The sequence below is a fragment of the Halyomorpha halys genome, unplaced genomic scaffold, assembly GCF_000696795.3.
Source record: "Halyomorpha halys isolate HHAL.00 unplaced genomic scaffold, Hhal_1.1 Scaffold42.1, whole genome shotgun sequence".
In the NCBI taxonomy this organism is placed as follows: Eukaryota; Metazoa; Arthropoda; class Insecta; order Hemiptera; family Pentatomidae; genus Halyomorpha; species Halyomorpha halys.
The window spans coordinates 757,438-783,412 of NW_027114384.1; the positions used below are offsets into that span (position 1 = coordinate 757,438).

The following is a 25,975-nucleotide window of genomic DNA, read 5'->3' on the forward strand; positions in this document are numbered from 1 at the left end:
CATGTAGAAAAAGGTATAAAAGCTATCTATATAAATTATATTACTATGATACATTATTATTCATACAAAACTTTCATATGCACATTTTTAATATTTTTATTTTGTACATTACGTATGTTAATTGTTGCATTTATCATCAATTCTTTCGACCATATTTATAAATTTATAATTAATAAAACAATTATATATACAATGAAGGTTAGGTTACATATAATAATTTCACTAGCTTCTAGTCAAAAAATACTTCAATTAGGTACTAACCATTTTTTATTACATAATTTGACATTTTTTAATTATTATTTGTGAAAATTCAATTGTTCCATTACAATAAGCATTGAGTGATTTATGCTTTTATGAATATTTAAATGCAAAGTTTGTAGTAAACAATAGCATACTAATTACAATAACAATTTTTTTAGATCAAGAATCATCTTTATAAATATGTACCAAATTATTACAAAATTTTAAACATCAAGAATATGATTTCATGTTATTTTGTATATTAATAGAAACGATAGGGTGTGTGTCAGGTTTGAAGAACACTAATAAGTGGTATTTATTTTATTGTGCAAACGTTTTGGCCTGAATTTCAGACCTTCTTCAGGGCTAAGCACAAACAATATAACAATGTTAAAATGAAAATAACAAAAAAAAAAAGTTTCAAGAAAAATATGGTAAAAAATATAAAATACAAACAAAAATTAAAAAATCTTACTATTGAATATATGTAAATAATAGAAAATTAAAATTATTAGAATTTGTTTTAACTTTTCTCATGATTTTAATTTACATAATTGGGGCTGTCCGTAGCTCAGGTGGATAGATGCAGGCCTATCAATCTGAGATCTACAGGCGGTGCCGGTTCGAATCCGGCCTGGGGTATTGACTATTTTCATTAAGTGGCAGTCCCACAAAATGAAAAACTTGACCCCCCTCACTATGGTTATGTAGTATAGGACTCCCATGGGAGTCTTGGCCAAAAAAAAATTCATAGTTTACAGTATGGTGCTTTACTGAAATAATAGCACATATTAAAAAAAAAAATTTTTTTTAACTCAATTTATAAAAAAAAATATTTACTTTGTTCTCTTTATTATAATAAATCGACACCAGATGATAAATAAGAGTATATATATATATATATATATAGTGAAAGATAAATGTTTTTAACTTATTAGGAATTTTTATTTTACTTTTGGACAGTTGATAGAGAATCTCAACACGGTTTGACACTAGGAGTCTAATATTTATAGAGTTATATTTTTATTAAAATTTAAAACGTACTTTTTACATTAATTTATGTTATAATTAATTTATTTATTAAAGTTTTTGCCTTGAAAACCATGAGGTTAGGGAATTTAAGTTGTTTTTTCATTAAATAGTTAAAAAAACAAAACAAAGGAATATAATTTATAGAAACAAACAATCGATGATTCAAAAGAATCAACTTACTTAAATTAGTTAATTAAACAAAGCGTGAATCAGTACATTTATTAGAATGAATTGCCCATCCATAATTTTTACAATTATTTTTTCAAAATTTCATTCGGGCTATCAAAAAAAAAAAAAAAATGACAAGCAATCTGCAGCATGCTTCAAACTGAGAAACACTGACTTCTACTATACCTCTCAAATAAAAAAACTTGATAATTAAAAATCCTTTTTTAATATACACAAAATTACATTTATATTTAAATAGTATATAAATTATTTTTTACAATATAAAACAATACATATTTTGTTAGTATTTATAACAGCCCATAAATTCATGTTTACATAGTTTACATAATACATTATTTACACATGATAATATTAACTTTCAACAATTTAAAATGGTTTCTAACAGGGAAAACTTATACATTAAATAAATAAATCAGAGCTGGACAAAAATAGTCATATAGTCATGAGTTCCAACAACTACTTCTGACTGTCTAAAACTGCACGGAGCATGTGCTATCCAGGTTTTAGAACAGAAAAACCTGTACAGCGCATTCTTCATAAAATTTCGGACAGTTAAAAGTGGTAGCAGAGGCAAATAAAACTACGACTTAACTGTCATGGATACAATTTTTTGTTATTAATGGTTCATTGATAAAAATTGCTGATGCCATGGCAAAAAAAGCTATTATGTCACAATCACAGTAACTGCTACATTAACCAAAGAAATTATTTATTAGATTAGAGAGAAGACATGTAAAAAATGGCAGTCCATTTGGTTTAAACAAAAAGATAATAAACTGAGAATTATTGAACAATCTGCGTAGATAAACAACAAAAATAATGTAAACAAATAAAAATTGTATCATGACGACAATTAAGTCATAGTAATATTAGTGACTACTTTTTACTCAGCTGTGAAATAGATAAATGAAAAAATCAAAATCAGACATATTTTCATTATTAATAAATACAAATGTACATAATAAGCAAAATCTTTTCAACATATTGAAAAATATAAAAATATTATACAGTGAAAGCTCTCTCAAAAAGACAATTTTAATGTTCAGACCTAGAAGTAAAAGAATTTGATTCCTTTGCAACGGATACAGATAGCTAAATTTTTGTCACCAACAGATAAATTTATCCCTCTTGAATGGAAACTTATAAATATTGAAAATTATATTTAATGGTTTTATGTTTTGATATAAATGTATACGTATCTTAAAGTTATTCTTTTTTATTTCTATTATCGGTATGGTTATCATCTTTTACCAATGGGATATATAAATCAGATTAACGTTTTATGACTTCAAATCTAAAACCACATAAAAAAATTTCTTCTTTTATTGTAGAATTTCAGGCCTAATGAGGGATTTATTCTCATGTGTATGTGTTTTTTAATAAGTGTATAATTTTGGTTCTTGGCTATCTGTTGATTGTAAACAAATCCCCATATTTTCTGTTTCTTAACCCGTAACAAGATAGTTACAATTGTCTGTCTTATTTTTATATTTAATCGTACGTTGATTATAGTGCATTACTTTAATTATGTATTTATATAAAAATGGATAACACAACCTTTAAAAAATACCCACTTATTGTGCTGAAGGTTAAATATGTTTATACTAAAATAATTAAAATCATTTTAATAAGCACTTATATAACCTTTTCTCTAGAAAACCTGCCTCAGACAGTCTTGAAGGAATGTGGGGGTTAACTGCAAGGAAAAGTTAAGGCAAAAAGGTGGGGAGTAATGATAAACTCCAGGGGAAGGGTTGTAAAGTAGGAGCCAATCACTGGCAGCCTTTTGTTTCAGTTTAGATTACAATAGCGGACATTTTTATTAACCTTTAGCGAGATCAACTCTCCTTTTTGGTTTCACTTTCCCTTAGAAGGATAGCAGGGTACGCAAACATGTGGACTGGTGGCTGTACATTGCACAGAGAGAGAGAGGTGACATTGCAAATATGATATGAATTTTTAAACCATTTTAAATATAATAACAATAAAACCATTCACTTATCACTACAAAAAGAGAGTCTATGAAAAAAATAAAAAAAATTAATAAATATATCATAAAATATAAATTTTAATTATTTCTTGGTTCATAAGTACATAAGTCTTTTTTTTTTTCTGTTAAATTAAAATAATAAATTATTCATTGTGTTGCATAAAATTATCGTTTCATACTGACAGATTTTTTTATCCTTAAATTATGGAGGAAGGGACTTATGAGGTCCCCAACCATGAAAGCACTTGGTGAATCTTTTAGATTCCTTTCCTTTCAAAGTTAAAAACAATTTTCTCAGTCGATCAGGTTGTTTTACTCGTAAATGTTGAATATAAACCTTAAAAATAAAATCAATCATAATACTGACAATTAATTATAAAACAATTGTAAATTAAATTTTATAAAAATTGAGTAGAAAATTAATTAATAAATTTCTCCCCTTGCTAGAAAATCAAGCCAAATCTCAGATGATTTGGTCAAGACCAGGAACTGAAAATAACTATTAATTTTTATTTCAAAAGAATTTCAGTCATAAACTAATTTTCATTAGTGATAATTTTCATTTAAGTGTCTTTGATATTTATGAAGTTTCGATCATTGCGGTGGCTTTTAAGTGTCACTGTGGAAACAACCCTTAAAGTGGTAGTGGATTCACTGCCTCTAAATGTACCTTCAGCTGTCACACTATACCTAGTGAAACATTACTGTCATGATAGCAACTATTATACCCTTTCCACCATTGCAATGCCATTAAAATTTTTTTTCATAAAAGTTATCTATTCATTTTAAAATAAAACTTATGCAGAAACTGTAATTATGAAATTTATTGAAAAAAAAATTAATAATAGTTTTGGAACCTGGTTAGGGCACATTAATAAATTATTAAGATTTTGCAGCCTGGTTAAGGCACATCAATAAATTAATATTGGTTTCGGACACTAATTAAGGTACATCATTAAATTAATTAAGGTTTTGGACACTGGTTAATGCACATCAAATTAATAAAGGTCTTGGACCCTGTTTAAGGCAAATTAATAATGGTCTCAGATCCTGGTTAAGGCATATCAATAAATTAATAACGTATCAGATCCTGGTTAAGGCACATCAATATATTAATTTCACTCTTCTATTCTGAATAAACCGCCAGAAATCTGGTGCTATTTTAAGTTACCTGATTTAAAAAACTATCATCGCAAATTATAAAAATGAATACTTTAGTTCCATACCTGGGCAGATTTATAAGCTAATTTCACTTCAACTTCACTACATTTTGCACCCAGCCACAAGAAAACTTGTTCTCCGTTGTCCAGGATCATGATATCGTCATCAGCCAAATCATCCTTAAATAAAAAATTGAAACAGTGATGTTTATAAATAAATTTATTATGTTTTCTACAATAATAAACTACTTCATAGAGCGTTTCAGGAAAAAAACAAATTATCAATATGGGTCAGAACATGAAGTCTTGACCAATTTTCAGTCTAAATCTATGAAAACTAACATGACATGTTTGTCTACGCTTTGTGGCAATGGATGAAGAAAAATATCATTCATTACATAAAACAAAAAAAAAAATCAACAAAGATTAGGTTTGGCATCAATTGTACCAATAATGCCATTGATAGAACAAACACATGTTCTTTGGTACATTATCATGATTTTCAAAATTACTGATAAATATAGAATTTCAAACTACTAACTTGTAATTTTTAGCCAAATTTGTTTTAGTTGGTTTAATAAAAAAGATAAATATTCTAAAAACGATAAGGAACCAAAGTTCTTCAGGAAGGTAAAGTGTTACCAGCAACTATGATAATTCACCACACATTGTGCATTTCATCTATTGAGATGGTATCAGTCTCGTTCAACACCAAATCTAATTTTCTCTGATGTGATAATCTTTTTGCTAAGTCATACACTGAGGATTAAGTTGGTTCAAGGAACTGGAACCATCTCCTGTTAGCTGAAAAATAGTCTCACCCACTTGCACTGTCTTACAACACTACAATGTTTTTTTTTTTAATTTAAATTTTATAAGTTTTTTTTTATTCTACATAAAACTTTAATTAAAATGAGTCTTAATGGGGAAAAAATGCATTGGATATGAAGCAGAAGTAGTTTTGTCACCTTTGGAGTCATTTTTGTTAAAATTTTGATTGATGAGACTCTTTTGTAGGTACGGAGGACTCGCACTAATCCGAACTAATTAAAACAAAGGGGGTTTGGATTAGAGAAAAATTCAGATTACCAAATGGGAAAAAAAGGTCACTTCATAGATAAAAAATCAATTTAAAAACAAAAATTATAAATAAAAAGAAGATAGGAAGAACTAAAATAGTATAACAAAGTAAGAGTATATTAACTTACTTTAATATTATTTTATATTTTTTTGCTTTCAAATTCCACTACTCTGCCCTATTAATACCTCGCACCTGACATTATAGCTCATACTTTGGCTTTCCTCCATTAAGTAAGATGTGAGTCTAATTGGTAAGGTGGGTGTCCAATATTGTTCCTTATTTTTTATTATCGAGGAGAAGATGGTTGGGGGTGCGGTCAATAATAAAAACAAATAAGTTGGATTAACCAATTTTTTAATCCAACTTATTTGTGTTTATTATTGACCGCACCCCCAACCATCTTCTCCTGGTTCATTATCCACGGTCAACTATCTCTCATAATTATTAATATCCTTTTATCTTGACCTTTATTCTTATTTTCTTTCTTTTAGTGTGCACTGTATTTTTATATTTTATCTACTTTTTTTGTAATTCTTGTTTATTTATAGTTTTCACTATACATCTTATTATTTTTTTTCTTTAATTTACTTTTATATAAATTTTAACATATTTTAAATCATTTTTAGCCATGACTTAGTTTACTTTTATTATTATCTTACTTAGTTAAATGATTTTAGTCATTTGTATCTGTTTTAGCCCCGATAAAGCCCTGCTAAGTGAGGCAAAACGTTGTCTCATAATAAATAGTTTATTTACTATTTGAGTTATTTTTACCCCACTCGGACCATCTTCCTTTTGTATATTGCATTTGGTCAATCAACAGCCTTCCAAAAATTATAAATTAAAGATATGTAAAGAAGTTTGTTTTTCGATTATTTTCTTGTGAAATAATCTGAAATTTTTGTTTGTTAAAAAAGAAGTTTACAATTATAAGGCCATAGAGGGGAAAGTTAGTAGTAATGTTGGTTACAAAGAAATACCCAAGTTGGTATAAATGCGGCGGTTAGGCTACATGTTCCCAACCAATTCAGGCTGGATTTGAGTTAGCGTTTCTTTTAACTTGATGTTGCTATGATGGTGCCTTAACACTCTCAGCCACCATAGCCTCATTGTGAACTTGAAGCCAATCAAGGCTTTATACACTAACCCCAGCCAATAAAGATTTTTCATTCAGTGTTATTTATAATTCCTATAAAATTACCAAGATTTTTTTTTTTTTTTTAAGGACTCAGAATATATAATACCTGGCAAAAGTCAGAACACTTTTCTGAGACTGTGAAGTAGCCTTTTTCATTGGAGCATCTGAACAGGCGAGTATAAGCCATGAAATCTGCATTTATCTCATACGGCTTTTTCCCTCCAAGAGCGACCCAGAAAAAGTTATCAGGCTCTTCTCCCTCGTTAATAATTTGTAAACTGATCCATGGCTATAATAGATAAAAGGAATTAATTATAAAATCTTTTATAAACAATTAAAAGATTATAGGACGACTGTTATCTAAAAAAAATAAATAAATAAATTAATTACACTATTAAACATTTCATCTGCAATTTCACCAATGAGACGAATGTCATCTGTGCTTGCTTTTGAACCGATCCACACATAAACTATTCCAGAGGATTCTTCACTGTCAAACGGCACTTTTAATATGTAACTAAAACATTAATAATTAACTTCAATAATTACAAAAAAAAATGAAAATACATTTTATCCCTAACAAAATTTCGCTTTAAAAAATTTATAATGAGGTGTTAATTTTTGATCGTGTTTGATATGAGCAAATGGTCAGGGATATGGTCAGTAAAGGTACACAAATGAAGAAAACATTTATTTATTCGTACCACCGTTTCAACCTGAGTTACAGGCCTTTATCAGAATAATAATTACCTCCATAATCCTTATTATATTTGTATAATTCTTACCTCTATAATCTAATATTTTATCTTCTATCAATATCGATCAACTACTACTACTATCTTCAGGTATGTCTATTATTATTTTTATGTTTCTCTGAATTATATTTGTTATCTTCCTTTATTTTTTTCAGCCCTGAAATTCAGGTCAAAACGTCGCCACAAATAAATAAGTTTTATTTATTTGTGTATCTTTGCTGACCGCACCTCCGACCATCTTCTCCTCATCACAAAAAATATATACATCAAGAATAGATGAAATGAAAGGGTTGCAAAACTAATTAAAATATGAAAATTCAAACTTCTAAGTTACAATACAAAAATGTTATACCATTTTTGTATTGTAACATAAGTATGAATATTATTTAGTATTGCTTTGAAGTACTGATATAGATTGATTTGTGACATCAGAGAGGTAAATAAAAGATAAAGTATATAGAATACGTAATCCTATCAATAACTTACCAGAAGGCCGAGTTCAGAGCTGAAGCATCTGGCCTGATCTGTATCAACCTAGTGCACAAAGCTCCACCGTTAGCTCTTAAATGATAAAATTCTACTGGCGGCGGTTGATTTGGCTCCTTTATAGCATGCCTCTTACCGCAGTGTATAACAAACTTCCTCTTGAAGTGTGCTAAAAATTTGATATTTTCTTGTTGTTGGTGGGTTCTTACAACTTCCAATTTGTCTCCAAAGAGGTTTTTGAACTTCTTCTGTAAGCTAAACAACAACAACAACAATTGATATTATTGTAAACAAAAAAACTAATACAGTTTGAAATGAATTATAACATATTAATAAAAAAAATAGTTAAATAATGCATATCAACTACTGCAGTTTGGACTATCTCTTACGTTCACAGTATTCCTCTGGAGGAACACCTTGTGTCCCATTTAAAAAGAAAATATGAACAGAAGGTGGCCCATTTAAAAAAAAATATTCATTAATAAGCAATGAACTTTTTAAAGAAAATTAAATTAAATATTTAAAAAAAATATATAAATAAGTAAGAATAAATAGATTGAACCAACCTAAAAGTAAATGTTAACCATCCCATGTTACCAGCATCTCTTCCTTGCCAAAAGTAAACAACATACTGACAGTCGTCTTCGGGCTGTTCTCCATCTTCTTCATGTTCTTCTCCTTCGTCGTTAGCCACCCAATATCTGCATAGGAGGACGTAACAATCTCCAGAATAAAAATGACCTAAACATTTTCAAATAAGTAACAATAAAGAAGTTATAATTTCAAAAATAAGCCTTCATTTTAAAATTCAAAAAAAGAACCAGCCAGCCGGTTAATCAGGAGTATAAAAAATTAAAATACATTACAAAATTTAATCTGTTTATTAATATGAAGATGTTAAATTTATATAGACAAACAATCGTTCAATTTCTATAAGAAGTCCCCAAGTCAGTTCATATTTTTATTTTTTATTTTTTTTGCTTTACCGAGCTTAATGTATTTTCCAAATCATTTTAATTTGTTCAATAGTAAGAGTTACTTCTATAAAAAACTTGACTCAATTAAGCAGAAAAACGTAGAACATTAACTAAGTAGAAATTACTGATAGTAAGCTCTCAATAAACAGTCCCCACTACAGCTCTCACTACAGTTCTCACTACTGTGGCGGCAGTGGGGGTTCAAAAGTGAACTGACCTATACTACCGGCCACTATTAAATAAAAAAAAAATAAAAAGAATAGTATTAAATAAATCTTTATTTAATTAATTAACAAAAATAAATCCCAAATAGCAACATATTTGCCTAAATAAAAGATGTATCTCTATACGTTATATAAATTAACAAAAGAAATTAAAGAAAAATAAAAATTAATTGAAATAAAACAAAATGCTCCCTATAGATATTATTAAAAATTAAAAAAAAAAAAAAAATAAATTAATCTATTACAAAAAAAAGGTTTATGAGCTGGAGTCTTGAACTCACGATATTTTTTCACTGAGCGATCTCATCTTCGCTGAACAGTGGTTATTGTAGACAGTGTCACAATGTCCCGCTGAGGGCTGAGTAATTAACAATCACTACTTGTCTCTGACTAATTGTCTGTTGGGACTTGATCCCTTTAACTCGATATAGGGACTTGATCCCGAGACCTTACTACTCTTGGTTCCTAACACACTGTATAGGATTAAGCCATAGTACTCGCACTGTGTCCGGACTTAATTCCTAAACTGTATTCAATGGATACACACAAACCACATTTATTGTGTGTATCGGCACGTAAATATATATGAGTATATATTTACCTATATCAGTACGTTTATAACAACTAATACAAAAATATGTTTCCTCTTTCCTTCGCACGGTGGCCACAACAGTCCTCATTACAAACCTCCTACAATTTACTGTGCAGTTTTTGCATGCAATTAATAAAATTATGATTATGTTTTAAATATTAAATAAGCTATGAATATACAGATATTTATTAGGTCTACAAGAAAAATAAAAAAATTCAAATCACTACTGAGGATACCCGGGTTAAACAAGGTTTACTATAGTTGATAAAGTAGGTATGTTACTGAGGCTAAAGAGAGTTTTTAAGCAAGTAATTAATGTAATAATTACCAATTTCTTCTTCTGGAAGTCGAACAAATTTCTTCCCTTCGAGAACAAAAGCCTCCATGGTCTCCAGATCATCATTCCACTCATCCATTAATTGCTGTGCTTCAGATGCTGACATAGCAGGTTGTCTTGGGGTAAAAAGAGCTGCCAAATCAGCCTGAAGAAACCATAATAATAATGTTTAAATAAATAATTCAATTTTTATCCATTTTTGTCTCCACACATTTTATTTGGAGTTCCAATGGGGGGATGTTTATCAATATCATTTGCAGGTTTAGTCATGAATAATCTAATAAAAGATGTACTTTCAAAATCAGGTATTCAAGTAAAAATTATGCTAAAATACACAGATGATATATTTTGTATAGTAAAGAAAACTGATGTAAATATACTGCTTGAAGAACTAAATAAACACCATGAAAAATTAAAGTTCACAATGAAATTGGAAAAAGAAGGATTAAGATTTTTGGATATGTTGATGGTAAGGCAAGGAAAGAATAATCACAGAATGGACAAAAAAAGAAACAAGTAGTAATATAATATTGAATTATTATTTTTGCCACCCTTATCGTATGAAATATAATGTAATAAATAATTATATTAAAAAAGCTATTAGAATAACAGATGATAGATAGTAGGTTGCATATTATAAAAAATAAGATAATTAATATGTTCCTAGAAAATTTTTACCCAAAAAAATTAATTTATAAGATTTGGGAAATTAACCTTAAAAGTATAAAAAATAAAACAGGAAACAAAATAGTAAATAATAAAGTAAAAAATAAAAACTTTTATGGATTCAATTATATTAAAGGACTGTCTGAAGATATTAAGAGATCATTTAAGGATTATAATGTTGATGAGTACTCTTTGAGTAGACCCAACAATAAAATCAAAAATTATTATAGTATATTAAAGGAGAAAATTGATACAAGGAATCAATCGGGATTAATATATAAAATTCCCTGTCTAAACTGTCCAGCTATATATATATATAGGTGAAACAAAGGAATTATTGGGTGACAGAATTTATCAACACAATATTGATTTGAAAAACAAGGAGAGGGATCCAAATAAAACGGCACTAGTACAACATGCAACCAAAAACCAGCACTTTTTTGATTTTGAAAATACAATGATTTTTCATAAAGAAAATAATACGTTCAAAAGGAAAATACTTGAATTCATTTACATATCTGAAAATATTAATTATACTGTAAATTTCTAAACAGATACAAGAAATTTGAAACAACACTATACAGAGATAATAAGTAAAATTAAATTATGAAAAATATAGGATAAATTGAATGTGGACAATTATAATTAGCCTTGATGGGATTTTTACTAATGAAATAAAGAGGAAAATTAACAAAAATATTGTTATAATAAATATTTTTAATGCTTGAACTGAGTGGAGGAAGGTTACAAGCAATGTTATGATAAAGTTTTAACAAGTGACTGAGATAAATGAATTTTTATTTTTGGTTTTAATGTAAAAGTTGACTAATTAGGTAATTAGACATAATGTAGGATATACTTATTAACAAAAGAATATGTTCACCTAATGTTTTAATGTTTCATAGAAATTGTTGTTGTGGGCTGGGCAGAATAGCCTGCATGAAGTTGAGTGTTTAAATAATTTTAGTTCCAAAATTGTATTAAGGTAAGATAAATTATAAATAATAATGTTAAGTAATTTGAATTGTTAAGATCATACATGTAATAAAAGCTGTTTTGTGATAGATGTCCCTGAAGAACAATAAAATGTGTTGAGACAAAAATGGATAAGAATTGAATTATTTATTTAAACAAAACTAACTAGTCTCAAGAAAGTGTAAAGATTATAAACATAATAATAATAATCACTGATAAAGATTATTTCAGCAAATTGATAAAGACAAGCGTGAACAAGATGAATCCAAAAGCTAATATACCTTTGTTTCTTGCTGCTTGGCCCACTTTGTAAGATCAGCTCCTGTTCTGGAAACCGATTCTGCCGTACGAGTGAAATCTACAGGGATCACGTCATCCCACCCCGTAAACTTAGCTTTGAAAAGCTGTAATTCAGTTCCTTCTTGCACTCTAGTAACCATTGCCTCCGTACCTCTCTCGACCATCGTGAACAACTCTTGAGCCAATTTCACAGCTGCAGCTCGTACCAATCTAGTTGATTTTTTACCAAACCTAGAAAAAATATAAAAAAATCAGGATTGAACTAAAAAACTATACTTTTCGATAAAATAAGAAAATCATTAAGGACAATATTGCCAAGGTCGGGAGTCAGAGAATTTCCCACGGTCACTCCTGAAATTTGATGGAAGAACTGCCTATGGAAGGTAAGATAGCCAGATTTAAAACACAGATCAGTAGATTCAAGGCATGGGGAATCATTAAAGGATGTAGTATGGGGTCCTATGAATTACCAGTTGGCTTCTATTAAAAGGAAGGCTTTATCTATAGGGATGTTTGTAAACAAGAGGTAAGGATATATTGCTCAGGGATGGCGAAGTATAATAATTGATGGCAGAAATAAAATGAGTTCTGGATACCATATGTATTATTGTGAAAAAGGACTTGTAAAGAGAAAGAGGGTAGTAGAAATTTAATAAGTTTGATTGAGGGAGAATTCTAGTTGAGATAGTAATTATAGAAATGATTAATAGTTCAGTTCAACTATTAATTACATCAAAATAAAAGTAACTTACCACACGAACACATCAAGGTAACAGTCGAGGATGTAAACATTTTTACTGTTGAGAAGATTGTGGTCGAGTTTATTGTTTGGAAGTTCCACCTGAGGCAGTTCCAAGTATCCCATCCCGAGCTTTACCTGGTATAGTCTAGGATCGACTGGTTTAAACTCATCGCTAACATGCTCCTGAGAAATCAACAAACAAGGGAAAACATATTGTAACTTGTCAATGAAAAAATACTCAGCCACTTGGTAATCTCAAAAACTTTTTAGTTATAGCATCTGCCAACCCTCTGAATTCGATTCATAAAGTTTTAGGATTCATCTTATCAAAATATTTAGATTGAGATATAGTTTCATATTCGAAGAAGTCTTTCTAGTCAAAAGACATCAGCGAACAAGGATGACCCCAAAATATAGAGTTTTTGAACTTTTCAAGTTATTGTTTTGACTGTACTTACAATTATAGGATCATCAGGTGGTTCACCGCTCTCTTCACCGAGAGCTTTCCAAAATTCGGAGCTTTCCTCTTTAAACATCTCTGTCAATATTTCAGCTTTGTTTTTCCTTTCGTTTTTGTTAATCTTTTCACAGAGTAGTCTGAAATAAATTAAAAAAACAGATCATAAGGAGGCTGCTTCATGCTATTGTCTTCCTTTCATTCGTGCCTTTTTTCCCAATGCTTTTTAAATTAATTTAATAGCTTTAATTTCCATTCAAACTCATTTTATAATGGCTTTGTTCAATAAAAAAAAAAATTATTTTCTCAAGTGACATAACTCTGAATTCAGTTAAGAGGTTACTGGTGTAAGTTCATTAATATAACTCAGAAATAAAAAAAAACAAAAAAAAAACAGATACGGCCTCAATTAAAATTAAAATGATAACTAATACCAACATGAGTTTTATATCAAGACATAGAACCTTGATGACATTATAAACAGTGAAATATCAGCTAACAACTGCCATATGTATAACATATCTAATGATCTCAATTGTACAAATTAATCTCAACACTTACCTAGCTTTGGATCTGTAAGTATTTTTAGACTTCTTTCCGTACCACATAAATATTTTAAGCCCAGCATCGAGGATAAAAACATATCGAGGATCAAGACTTTCCTGCGAAATGGTCACCGGCTCCAGATGAATTCCAGACCCAGCTCCATGAACCCGGTATAATCGGGTAATATATGTCTGAAAACAATACAATACAGTAAGTCCATGGAATTAAGTGGATGAACACAGTAACTATATGATAGCTGTTTAAGACTTTTTTCCCTCTTTGATTGTTATATGAGAGTAGATTGTAAAATTAGTATTGAAACTAGGAAGATTCTAGTTATCCTGTAAGTAACCAAACTATTCTTAACATTGTGGGAGAGTTGAGATTTCATTCTTTGGGACTGCCACAAAATAAAAGTCAACCAGCCCAATTCGGAATCAAACTGGTACGAATGCAGTTTACAAGATTGTTAAACTCCCTCGGCAACAAACGGTCATAACCAACCCTAACATAAATGTAATCTAATAAATAAAAATCAATATTTGTTTGTTCGAACTTTATGCACTGCCGTACCGTTTATTCCATTGTGGTGGGGCTTTCCGCTAAATGATCAGGATTTTACCGGGAAGGTTATAAGCTGTACAGTAAGATTATAGGCTGTTCTGATCAAGCAAGTTACTAACAAAATCAAGCATTTTTGGTACTTAGCTCAAAAAGTATACATTTTTTTCATAGTTAATATATGCCAATCGATTTGGTTCTTTCTGAAGAATAAGAAAAAATATTATTGATTCTATTTTAATGATTTTTTATTCACTAAAAATCAAGAAAATATAATGAGGATTTCAGTAAAGTAGGTCAAAAAATATTTGTTTTTAGCATCAACTCAAACCCTCAAATACCATGAATTTTTAATATATAATGTTATTTACTGCTACAAACTAAATAAATATAAAAAGTAATTGATTTAACTGCATCATAACTATCTATCTTCTGATTGTATCATTAATTTTTTAACTTTATCCACTTCACCTAACTCTGGTATTTCCAGAAGTATCCAATGGAATGGACTACTTTTTGATCTGATGAGTCCTGAAGGTATAAATCGTCAAATATAATAAACAAGGTGTTGGGGTTTTGGAAGATTTACGATCAAATAGTGAAAAAAATTGAAAAAATCTAAAGAACAAAATCTTTGTAGAACAGAATTTCACCTTAAGAATCATACATCATAGTTTGAGTTTCCTCAGCTGATAGAGGAGACTAAAACGGCTGTTATGATTATAAAGCCTCAATAAATCAAGAACTCAATTATGGACGATAAGACTCTTTGGGAAATTCAATTCTAAAACGATTTGATCAATTTTCCGCATAGGACGCTAATTGTCAAGAACAATAAACAATTGTTAATCCTTGAAATTATAATGATTGTAGGAAGATGTTTTGGGTGGCGCTAAAAATAGTAGTAAAACTATTTATACGTAACAGAAGTTTTGCCTCACTTTGCAGGGCTTCATCAGGGCTAAATTCAATGGACGTCATCGGATATTAATAAATACTTCTGCTAATTTTGTAACTTTTTTGACCACCACTCAAACCATCTTCCAACGATCACCACATACGGTCAACCAATTATCTTCCAACTACATTAAATATGAATAAATATCTCACTAATAAATAATGAACAGCCATAATAAATTAACTACATTTTCTTTGAAATAGTAACAATATCATACAAAGAGTCTATTAAAAAGCCCATTATCAATAAAAACTAACCATATCCTCCACAGTATAGAAACCAGAAGGAGTTCTCCCTCCTTCGATATAAGTAATACCACCAGGAAAAAGACTTAAAAATTCATCACTTTCATCGCCCTGTTCTTCTCTTGCAGTTCTACACTCGGCTCCCAAATAGTTACGTAAGTTGACAGCATGAATGGCCGCACAAGCTCTTTTGTCCAACTGTGAAAGAATAAAGATATAAAGACTGAATTATGAACAACTTAAGTTTAATTTAGAAAAATAAATAATTAAAAAGGCCTTACAGATGCTTTTTCACCAATCCAAAAGAATATATTCCAAGTAAGATTACCAGCATCATCCAAAGATGTTTTTAGAACGATATAGCAGTCTGCTTGAAAGAATCTTCCATGTACTGCTTCTTCGACCATATTAGGAAGAAAGTTTTCGATTTCCCAAATTGTCAAACCCTGCATTTGTCCTATAATAAAATATTTATTGGTATCAGAGATTTTATAAATCTATAAAATAATGAAAAGTGTAGTAACAAATGAGAACAAATAAATAAAATGAATTATTACTAACACAAATAAAAAAATAAATAATACAAATAAACTTAGTGAAAGGTAGAAATAAATAAATTTCTTATATTCATTCTGTTAAGTTTATTTATTTATTAGTTCTTAGGGGTAAACGTGGAATAAATCAATAAATAAACTTGGCAGAATGAATATAAGATATTTATTTATTTCCACCTTTCCCTGCTTTATAAGCAATACAGGTTTGCAGCAGTAAACTGAGATAAACCGGACTCAACGCTCAAACAGAGAACTATTTTCCCCAGCTAGTAACTGAAGAAAACTACCCATATTACAGAGAATTGGTACACTGGTGGAAAACAATTAAAGATAGTTGGAGGAACTGTTAGTGGAGTGTTAATGAATAAAAATAAGTGAAATTTATTTTATTTGTGCCAATGTTTCAGCTTATATCAGGGCTAAAAACAAAATGAGATATCAACCATAACAAAGTGAAAAAAAAACAACAGTATAACAAGGAATTAAGAAGATAACATAATAATGATAATATTAATATAATATAATACTTACATTATACTAATACTTCTTAATTTCTTGTTATACTATTTTATTATCACTATATTATTGTTGTTATCTCCTTTTGTTATAAGCCCTAATGAAAGCCTGATGTTTAGGCTAAATCATTGGCACAAATAAAATAATATGAGATTCACTTACTTCTATTCACTAATACTCCACTCGCCATACCTCAGACCATCTTCTTCTCAAATTGAATCCACTGTCAATAATAATTTCATCATTGAGAGTATAATGTTGGTTTGCTTGCATTTCAAAATAAAGAGTAAAAATAATCAAAACTAACATACCTGCATCCTCATCAAATAATTCAGAATAGTCTAACGGAGGCTTTTCAAGGCTTTCATCCCATCTTTTTGGCCTAATAACATAATTTACATTATATTGTTGATTTAAAATAATATTAGTACCAGTATGAATCATAGTCAATACACATTACATCTAAATATAAAAGTTTAATTTTTTTATAGAAAATAAACGTTTATTGTTTTTCATATTTCATAATAAAATACTGGTTTTTACTAAAATGAAAGACAATATTTTATTCAAAGTATTGTACTAGCTATAGATTTTTTTCTTCCCTCAAACAATTTATGGATGCCATGCCGAAAGAATTCTTTCTATTAATTTATTATTAATTTTTTAGGCAGACCAGACTATTCCACTAATGCAGATTCTAAAACTTTAAGCTTTGACAAACAATTGATGCAATTTTTAAGCAGTTTTATTCAAATGTTTTTTTTTTTTTTTTTTTTTTAATAATTTATTTATTGATATTTACAACTGTATACACATATATACAACAAGTAAATTTGCTGTAGGTGACATAGCAACATGATAAAAACATGTGGAGAATCTACCCACTGAAAGAACTCCAATAACATTTCTAGAGAAGAAGTTCTCGAGGCCATCTTCTTTTCAGACGCCTAGGAGGATTATTAGGTAGTGAAGGAGAAGCCAGGTTAGAAACAAGTGGATTTGGGTGGTTGAGAAGTTTATTATGGAAGGAACGGTATCTGGTTCTGGCCAAATCGGCAACATATGGAATATTGAGGTCCTGATGGATGACTTGATTTGTGACAAAGTAAGGAGCATTAAGGATTTTACGAAGGATTTTGGACTGTAAGGATTGGATTCTGGAGGAATTTGATGGTTTAGTGGAGCCCCAAAGTTCAACTCCGTATGTCCAGATTCAAATGGTAATAGAAAATCAATGCTGTCTGCGAATCATAGCATGCACAACATTCCAAATATTCAACACTACTGAAAACTATGCAATTATATGAAATCTATATTGTTGTGATCTGAAAATTTTTATGGGATGTCAAAACAAGAAAATAGCACCAATGAAACAGATTCACGGTAACTAGATTGCCATCTATGGGCAAATTGCGGTTTCGTATTTACACATTGGATAAAAACATTAATTTTTTATAAATCCATCTTAAATAATCGATATACTCAGTTTAACTTCCCTCAAAATGCAATCCATTGAACATATCGTTTGAAATAAATAGAATGTAAACATTGGAAGATATTAAACATTTAAGCAATTACATACTAAAACTTTATCAAAAGTTTATTAAAAAGAATCTTTGTAATTTAATAATTAAAATTAATATAATAAGATTTCTGAAGAAATTGCAATTTTTAATTTTTTTTTATATGAATTAATGATAATATAAAGCAACAAGAAAACAATGAATTCTTACTTCAAAGATTCAGCTCTTTCTTCTTCTTCAGTCTTTTGTTTGTTCTTCTCTTTAGCAATATCTTTCATTCCCTGAAAAAAAATAAATAAATTGTAATAATAAACAAAATAAACGGTAGCCTCCATAAACTATAATAAATAAAAAAAAATATCACCTTCAAAATCTTAGCTTGATCAGAATCAGCTTCTTCGGCATCTCTTTTACTTCTTCTGAAGAGGCGTAGCTTCCGTGCGATTGGATCCTTACTTGCATCTAAATGAAATTTAGCAGTTGGTTAAAATTCAATCAGCAAAGTTTATCCTTTGCTTAAAGTTAATCTTTTACTACTGTAGTCACATTCTAAATTGGATTAATTAGAGACAACATTGATACTAGAACTGTGTTTTAGAAGAAAACCATATATTACTTAACATAGTTTATATTAATTTTTATTGACAGAATTTGCTATATATAGTAATATCCTCTTTTTTAATAAATAGTTGTTTCTTATGTATAGATGGTTTTTGAAGTTCAATATTGTTCATTTATTTTGTAGAACCAAAAACAAGCTAACCAATTTCAACATTCAGAAGGTATGGAGTCCGAAACAAACTCATTTCAAAATATTTCAAGATGGTGGCACACTCTTTCCGAAGTTTGTGGAATTACTGCTATGTTGAGTACAGTAGATTGAAATGTTTTCAACTTTTGTTGTTCCTCTAACACGATTTTAGTACAAATTAATTCAAGAAGAAATATACGATGATAATAATCATCAATGAAGTAATTACAATGTGAATTAGAGCGGTTGTGCTACAATCAATTTTTAAATCCACAATTGAACTTTGGGGCATGAGAGGGGACAAAGCTCGGTTTGATACACTTGTTGCGGGGTTGCCTAGAGGATGACATCTGGAGGGAGGTGGGTCGGACCACCCTTTGTCTACTGTCCATGGTAGATATTTAGAAAGAAGATATCAAGAGTCAGCAGTCATCCAAGCAGAAGATTGTATAATTAAAGGAAGAAAGCACTCTTTGTTTGGATCGTTGGAGGATTGGATATATCCTGGAAGCTAGAAGAGAACCAAGCCTTTGTCTTCTGTCACTGGTAGCATCCTTAGAACGAAGACATCGAGAACAGTCATTCATCAAAGAAGAGTAGAAACTGGTTAGTTTTACGCAACATAAATTTAATTATATTTGTAAAAGTAGCAATTAATTTAGCTAAGTGTCTTTGTTCTCATTGCCTGGAAAACCCGCCCTGAGATTAAGAGTTATAAAATTTAAAATAAAATTCTCTTATCTAGTCAATATTCAATGTTTCCATCTGAACCTTGTCATCTTCAAAGCTATATTTTAGATCTGAGAATATATAAAATCTATTAAATTTTCTTTTATATATTTTAATAAATTTTGATTATTACAATTATGAGAGATAGTTGATTATTGATTTATATGATATATGATTTTGATTATTATAATATATATTTTTAGAAATATACTACTATAATAGCAGTAACAATGACCGAAGCCTACAGAAAATTTTTATAAAATAGAAGTATCAGATATCAAAAGAAGTATCATACTTGGCTGCGGATGAGGTTGTGGAAGAGCAGCGCCAGCTAGCCTCAACTGTGTCTGAAGAGAGAAATCTATGTTATAGTACTCTAGGCCTGAACCTCTTTGGGCCTCACATGGGCGAGGAGGCATCACTAGTTCTGGGTTATCCTTGACATCAAGAACCTGGAGGTCACTTAGGAGGTGAACTGTATCAGGTAATGTTATTAATCGGTTGTTAGAGAGAATCAATTTCTTCAAAGATCCAACCCTGGCCAAAAAAATAATAATGAAAATCTGCTGAAAGAGTTTAATAGTTACATGATTATTCACAAACTTGATAAATTTTATATACCTTATCTCAAAACTACCAAAAACAATTTTTTTTAAAAATAATTTTATTTTCATAAAATTTATGCATCAAATAGTATAAAATAATTTTGTAACAATTTCATTATAATATAATCAGTCAAAATCAAAGTTATATTAGGGTCGAGTCATAAGTAATTTCATCAGCAGCCCTGTCTGCGTTTATAGTTTAGTAGTTTTGACATATTTGAGTGTTTTAGTCATCATTACAGTCCGAAACCAGACCTTTTCTGTGTTTCGACTTTGATATGAGTTCCGGATAATTAGTGGCTATGAACATGTGTAACCAGCCCTGTCTGCGTTCATTTTGTCGGCTCGCCTAATACATTAATACGACTTTTGGATGTTTGGACCATTGATGAGCCACTACACCAACTTTGGACCATTGCAGCGGTTTATTTAGCTACAAGAGCTGCGACCAAAACATCTCGGCACCACTCTTCCTTGGACCTATCGGAATGGAGCAGCTTGCGTCGACTAGTATTTGTTTTAAATTTATTTGTAAATTAGTTTATTTTATTTTCATCTTCATAATTTATATAACTATTTTATTTTCATCTGAGAGGCCTTTTTATTTTTACTTGTATTCATCATAGGTCATCTTTTGTTTATTTTAGTTTTAGTTTTTAAAATGTTTAAAAATGCCAAATAAATTTTTTATTTTGCCCTCATTAAATAACAAAATTATATTAATTTATTATGTATTCACCACAATTATCTATAACCTTCTCCCATCTTCCTGGCAGTTTATTAATTCCTTCCTTGTTAAATGTGGTTGGTATGACTGGAAGAAGTTTTCGATAGTCTGTCTGACTTGCTCTTCAGAATTTAAGGTTTTTTCCCATTCATAAACCCTCCATTTCAGGGGTTAAAAAAAACAAAAACAGTTTAAAATAACGTGTATCACACAAAACAGTTGACAAAAGACTAGCTAAAGCCTGGCCTAAATAGTGGAAACATAAACTTGTTGTAATGGTAACTCATAGCTGATAGATACGAACAATAGATTCTACTTAGCTGCATCGGAAGTTACTTATGACTCGACCTAATAGTACATTATGTCAACTAATGAAATAGTATAGTGAGAAAATATTCATATATTACTTCCATACAATGGATTTAAGTTAGAGGAAATCCTAAAAACAATAATTTATTTTATCGTTGAAAAAAATGATTTTGATAATGAGAAACAACAAAACGATTGTTAATTTATGTTCCAGAATTATCATAAGAATGAAGAAAAAAAAAATGACAATCTGAATTATTGACTAATTTTTGGTTTCATTAAGAATAATTTCAAAGCATTACCTGCAGAGCCCTTCAGGAATCATTTCTAAATGATTTGATGCAGCGGAAAATACTTCCAAGTTGGAAAGTTTACCGATGCCAGAAGGAATTCCTTCAAAATCTAACTGATTGTCATTCAAATACAGCCTTCTAAGCGAAGAAAGTTTACATATCGTAGCAGGTAGTGCAGCAAGTTTATTACTCGATAAATTTAATGTTTCCAGTTTCTGCCACACTTCTGAAAATTAAGTTAACTATTTAACATTTTGCAAATACACTTTGACAACTATAATAACTATTCGATCAGAAAATATTTGAGAAAATTTAAGTATTACTCACCTTTTTAACCTTAAACAATAAAATAAAGTTTCGAATTTAAGTATTTTAAAAAATGTAATCAACAGAGCTATAATATAATTAGGTTCAATAATGACAAAATAAATAAATTATTTGAAACCAGTAAAAATAATTTAGAAATAGAGCTTTTAATTCAAACTTCAGTTTCTAAAGAATTTACAGAACAATAATGAAATGAAATAAAAATTTTATCTTTATTCTGGGACCTTGGCCTGGACAATTTGAGTAGTGTTGGTTTGGTTACAGTATGTTAAGTTAAACAAAATAAATAAAACAATAATAATTATATAAAAAAAAAAAAATAAGAACATGAGATAAAAGAGAGAGATACATATTTATACAAGCTTGCGTGGATATTTATTATTTACAAGTAAATGGAAGATTAATAATCAACGAGATGGATAAATAATTTATTTTTTGGGAAAATAGTTCAGGCGGTGGTCAATATAGGTATCAAAATAGTAGAAAAAACTATTTATTGTTAACCAACGTTTCGCCCCACATTGTAGGGCTTCGTCAGGGCTGTCTTGATTGAAACATGAATGACAACTGACCAATATTGAAACATTGATTAACAATAAATAGTTTTTTCTACTATTTTGGTGTTGACCGCCACCCGGACTATTTTCCTAAAATCTACTTCATACGTCCAACTGTCTTCTTCTAGTATAAATAATTAATGTCTAAATATAATTATGGAAGAAACTCGAAAGGTGAAGGATTTTTTAAAGGAAGCAGTTCAGATCTTCTATATAACAGGTGGATAGATAAATGCAGGGTGAGGAGATCAATTATATAGGAAGGTTTTTTGTTCTTAAGGATTAGAATAAGAATGCACCAAGAAGTTACAGTATTCAGATATTAGGAAAGAGCCAACTCCCCTTAGAATAACAATGAGAAGTATGAGAACATCTGGGAGTGCTAAAGATGAATCTTATGAAGCAGTTCATTAAACTTGTCAGACTCATCTCGTCTTCACCAGACAGTCCTCCATAAAACACAGCAGCAAGAATGAGGTAGGATAATAAAAGATGATGGCTACTACTTTAGAGAAAAAATCATGGAATTTCAAAGCTGTTTAAGGATTGAGATTTTTTTTTCGATTATTTGGGAAATATGACTATTCCAAGTTCAATATTGATCGAAGGGGACTCCTAGGTTTTTTTTTAATAGTGTTTTGAAACTGAATAGGTTATGTTGTTGAGGTATTACTATACCTTACTATGGATAGTAAGGAATTTTTGCTGGATTCAGGCTCAATTTATTTTCTAAAATCCATCAATGAATACTGTCTATGTCTTTCTGGAGCTTATTGGAGTGTCTTTTTATGGACCAAAATAATAAGAGTATTTTTATGGACAATTTTATGGTTCAACACTAAACTATTAGCATTTGATAATTCATTAGCAATCATTAAGAGAATTGGCCCAAATAACAACTGAATTGCGTAGTAATGACAATGTTGCTCCATTGGTAGGAATACCATTGCTCCATTGCCAGATAATTCCTACCAAAGCAACCAACTGAAATAAAGGAGCAGGGAAAATAGTAACATTGCAAATGGTAAAAACTTGCTTTTTTGAATGAATAAAGACTAAAATAAATTTTTCAAAGCTAGTCTCATAAATGCAGAGACTCTAAACACCTTTTCACGCCTATAGGTATCACCAGCCAAGACCTAACTTTAATAACTAGCTGTCCATTCGGAGGAAACAGTGAGTGAACAGACATTAGTGGATCAAATAATTCTAGCACTGCTTTTGGTATTGCAAACTCTGTTTTTATTTCACTACATCTCCTTTGAGTCTCTCCTGTATTGTTATTACCATCAAGGGCGAATTCCCATCTCAACTGTACGGCAAATATCCTACAAAGGGCAGTGATTATCCAGCAAGAATTTAAGATGAATACTTGAAAACTTGTTATCTTCTGCACAACTGTAGGAGATTATCATACACAGAGCAAGGATTACCATTCTGCAAGGATTTAAGATGAATACCCTAAAACTTGTTTGAATGACTGTAGGATTGACAAAAACCTACAGGGTGAAGATACCCTCATATGAAGATTAAAGGTGCATAACCTTAAACCTCATTGGTCACACATGATTCATAGATTGGGGATGCACCACTGTATGATTCTCCTGCCATATCATCAACTATCCAGCTAATTTAACCTTATCGAATGCATATTTAATGCACCTCATCTCTCAAATTGGTTCCTGAACTAAATAAACACCTCATTCAGACTATTCTGAAGAACTGCATGAGGACAAATCCAAAAAAACATGGTGATTTTGGAAGAGCGAAATAGCCTCCAAACATACATTGTGGTTTGGAAAACTAGTCCCAACAGGATATTTCCCAATTAAGAGTTATGAGAATAAGCTGAAACACTTTTGTTAATTGAGAAGTATTTACATTACTATTAATTAATATCAGTTACGAAGTTCTGCAATATGACACATAATAATAATAATAATAATAGATATTTTTTAGAAATATTCAGGAGTAGTTAGTCAATGCAGTGCTATAATACATAAACAATTCTGTTTAGCAGAATAAATTATTCTGGAATATAAAACTGAATAATAAGTATTATAGGTTATACCTAAGACAAGAGAGAGATCAGTTATTTCGTTATTGCTTAAATTCAATCTTCGGATATTGCTTAAAGTATACAAGCATTCTGGTACTTTGGATAAGCTGTTGTAACTCAAATCAACATCAGTAAGATTAGTGAGCATTTCTAAACTGTTAGGAAGGTTGCTGAGCGTTCGCTGAGTATCTCTCATATGTAGAGTTTCTAATGCAACCAATGATGGCAACTGGCTACAAATGTAAACGAAAATTAGATTTATTAAAGTCATGCAATGGATTTACAAAACATTCATCATAAATTTTACATACCGAAGCTGAAAATGGGCCAAAGGGTTGTGATTCAGTACTAAAGTTTGAAGGTTGCCCAACCTTCTCATCTGAGGTGGTAATGTTTCTAAATTATTATTACTTAAATCCAAGAAAAGTAAATCAGTCAGATTCATAAATAATGTATTTGGTATGGAATTGATGCTAAAAGAAATTAAAAAAATTACATAATAACCATTGAATGTAAAATTTTATCTTAAATAATATGAAACAGAAAGCAAGCTTACTTGTTGTGGCTAAGATTCAAAACGAGGACAGTTTTACATTTTTCAAGTCCCTCAGGCACTTCCTTCAGAGCATTGTGACTTAAGTCTATGGTGGTGAGTTCTTCAGAACGGAATAAGTCGGTTGGAATACCAGAGCTTTTAACTTTGTTATGACGAATAATCAGAGATCTTAAACAAGGTAATTCCGTTAATTCTCCATGCAATCTTTCCAGATCATTACGAACAAGGGACAGGCTCTCCTACATAGAAAAATATTCAGCTTAAGTATAATATGAACAAATTACAAAGTTAGGTCAAATTGTAAATAAAAATATATACCAATTTCATCAAGTTCCCTAATTCTTCTGGAACTTGAGAGAGATTTGATCTGTCTAATTTGAGCCATTGCAAGCCAGTCATAAGCCTAACAGAAGATGGAAATTTCCCATCCTACAAATGAAAATTCAAGAAAGTTAAATGGTATACACTTTGATATTATAAATAAAAACATAAATGATGTAGTCCTATTGTTAATACTAACGCTAAAATCATTACGACTAAAATCTACGCCACGAACAAAAGGCAAAACTCCAGTATTAGCCATTCTAGAGTAACTTATCACATACTCTTTGAATTGTCACACTATCTGGTTTTTTATAACCTGGTCTTTTAAAAGTTGCAGTAAGAATCTCTTCCAGTAGGGTCGCTAGCATCGCTGGTCCGTTAGTTTGTTTATATAATTCAAATCTGTGTCGGCTTCACGGGCAATTTTGTTTATTGTTGGTTAATGTTAATTTTTAGGCGTTATTCATCTTTTAAATGTGAAGTACTCAGTTCGC

General features: G+C 30.0%; 1 protein-coding gene across 1 annotated transcript; it reads right to left on the reverse strand.

Annotated features, from left to right (window-relative positions):
* Positions 1 to 36: 36 nt before the first annotated feature.
* Positions 37 to 25,859, reverse strand: fliI (FLII actin remodeling protein). Its single transcript, XM_014432775.2, has 23 exons — positions 25,678 to 25,859; positions 25,476 to 25,586; positions 25,158 to 25,396; positions 24,913 to 25,074; positions 24,614 to 24,834; positions 21,668 to 21,884; positions 20,020 to 20,261; positions 18,609 to 18,706; positions 18,455 to 18,525; positions 17,033 to 17,103; positions 15,933 to 16,108; positions 15,664 to 15,849; positions 13,903 to 14,078; positions 13,343 to 13,481; positions 12,895 to 13,067; positions 12,124 to 12,373; positions 10,193 to 10,346; positions 8,638 to 8,812; positions 8,072 to 8,326; positions 7,221 to 7,347; positions 6,937 to 7,119; positions 4,678 to 4,791; positions 37 to 3,788 (listed from the first exon to the last, which is right to left on the reverse strand). Exons 1-23 carry the CDS (start codon positions 25,738 to 25,740, stop codon positions 3,654 to 3,656), a joined length of 3,738 nt encoding a protein of 1,245 aa, XP_014288261.1. The 5' UTR covers positions 25,741 to 25,859; the 3' UTR covers positions 37 to 3,653.
* Between the last annotated feature and the right edge of the window lie 116 nt (positions 25,860 to 25,975).

Excerpts from the sequence above, each read along its gene's own strand:
- fliI (XM_014432775.2), bottom strand. The coding sequence starts at position 25,740 with ATGGCTAATACTGGAGTTTTGCCTTTTGTTCGTGGCGTAGATTTTAGT. Across the intron at positions 15,850-15,932 it reads GGATTGGTGAAAAAGCATCT|TTGGACAAAAGAGCTTGTGC; the intron begins GTAAGGCCTTTT and ends ATTCTTTCACAG. Across the intron at positions 7,120-7,220 it reads CAGATGAAATGTTTAATAGT|CCATGGATCAGTTTACAAAT; the intron begins GTAATTAATTTA and ends TATCTATTATAG.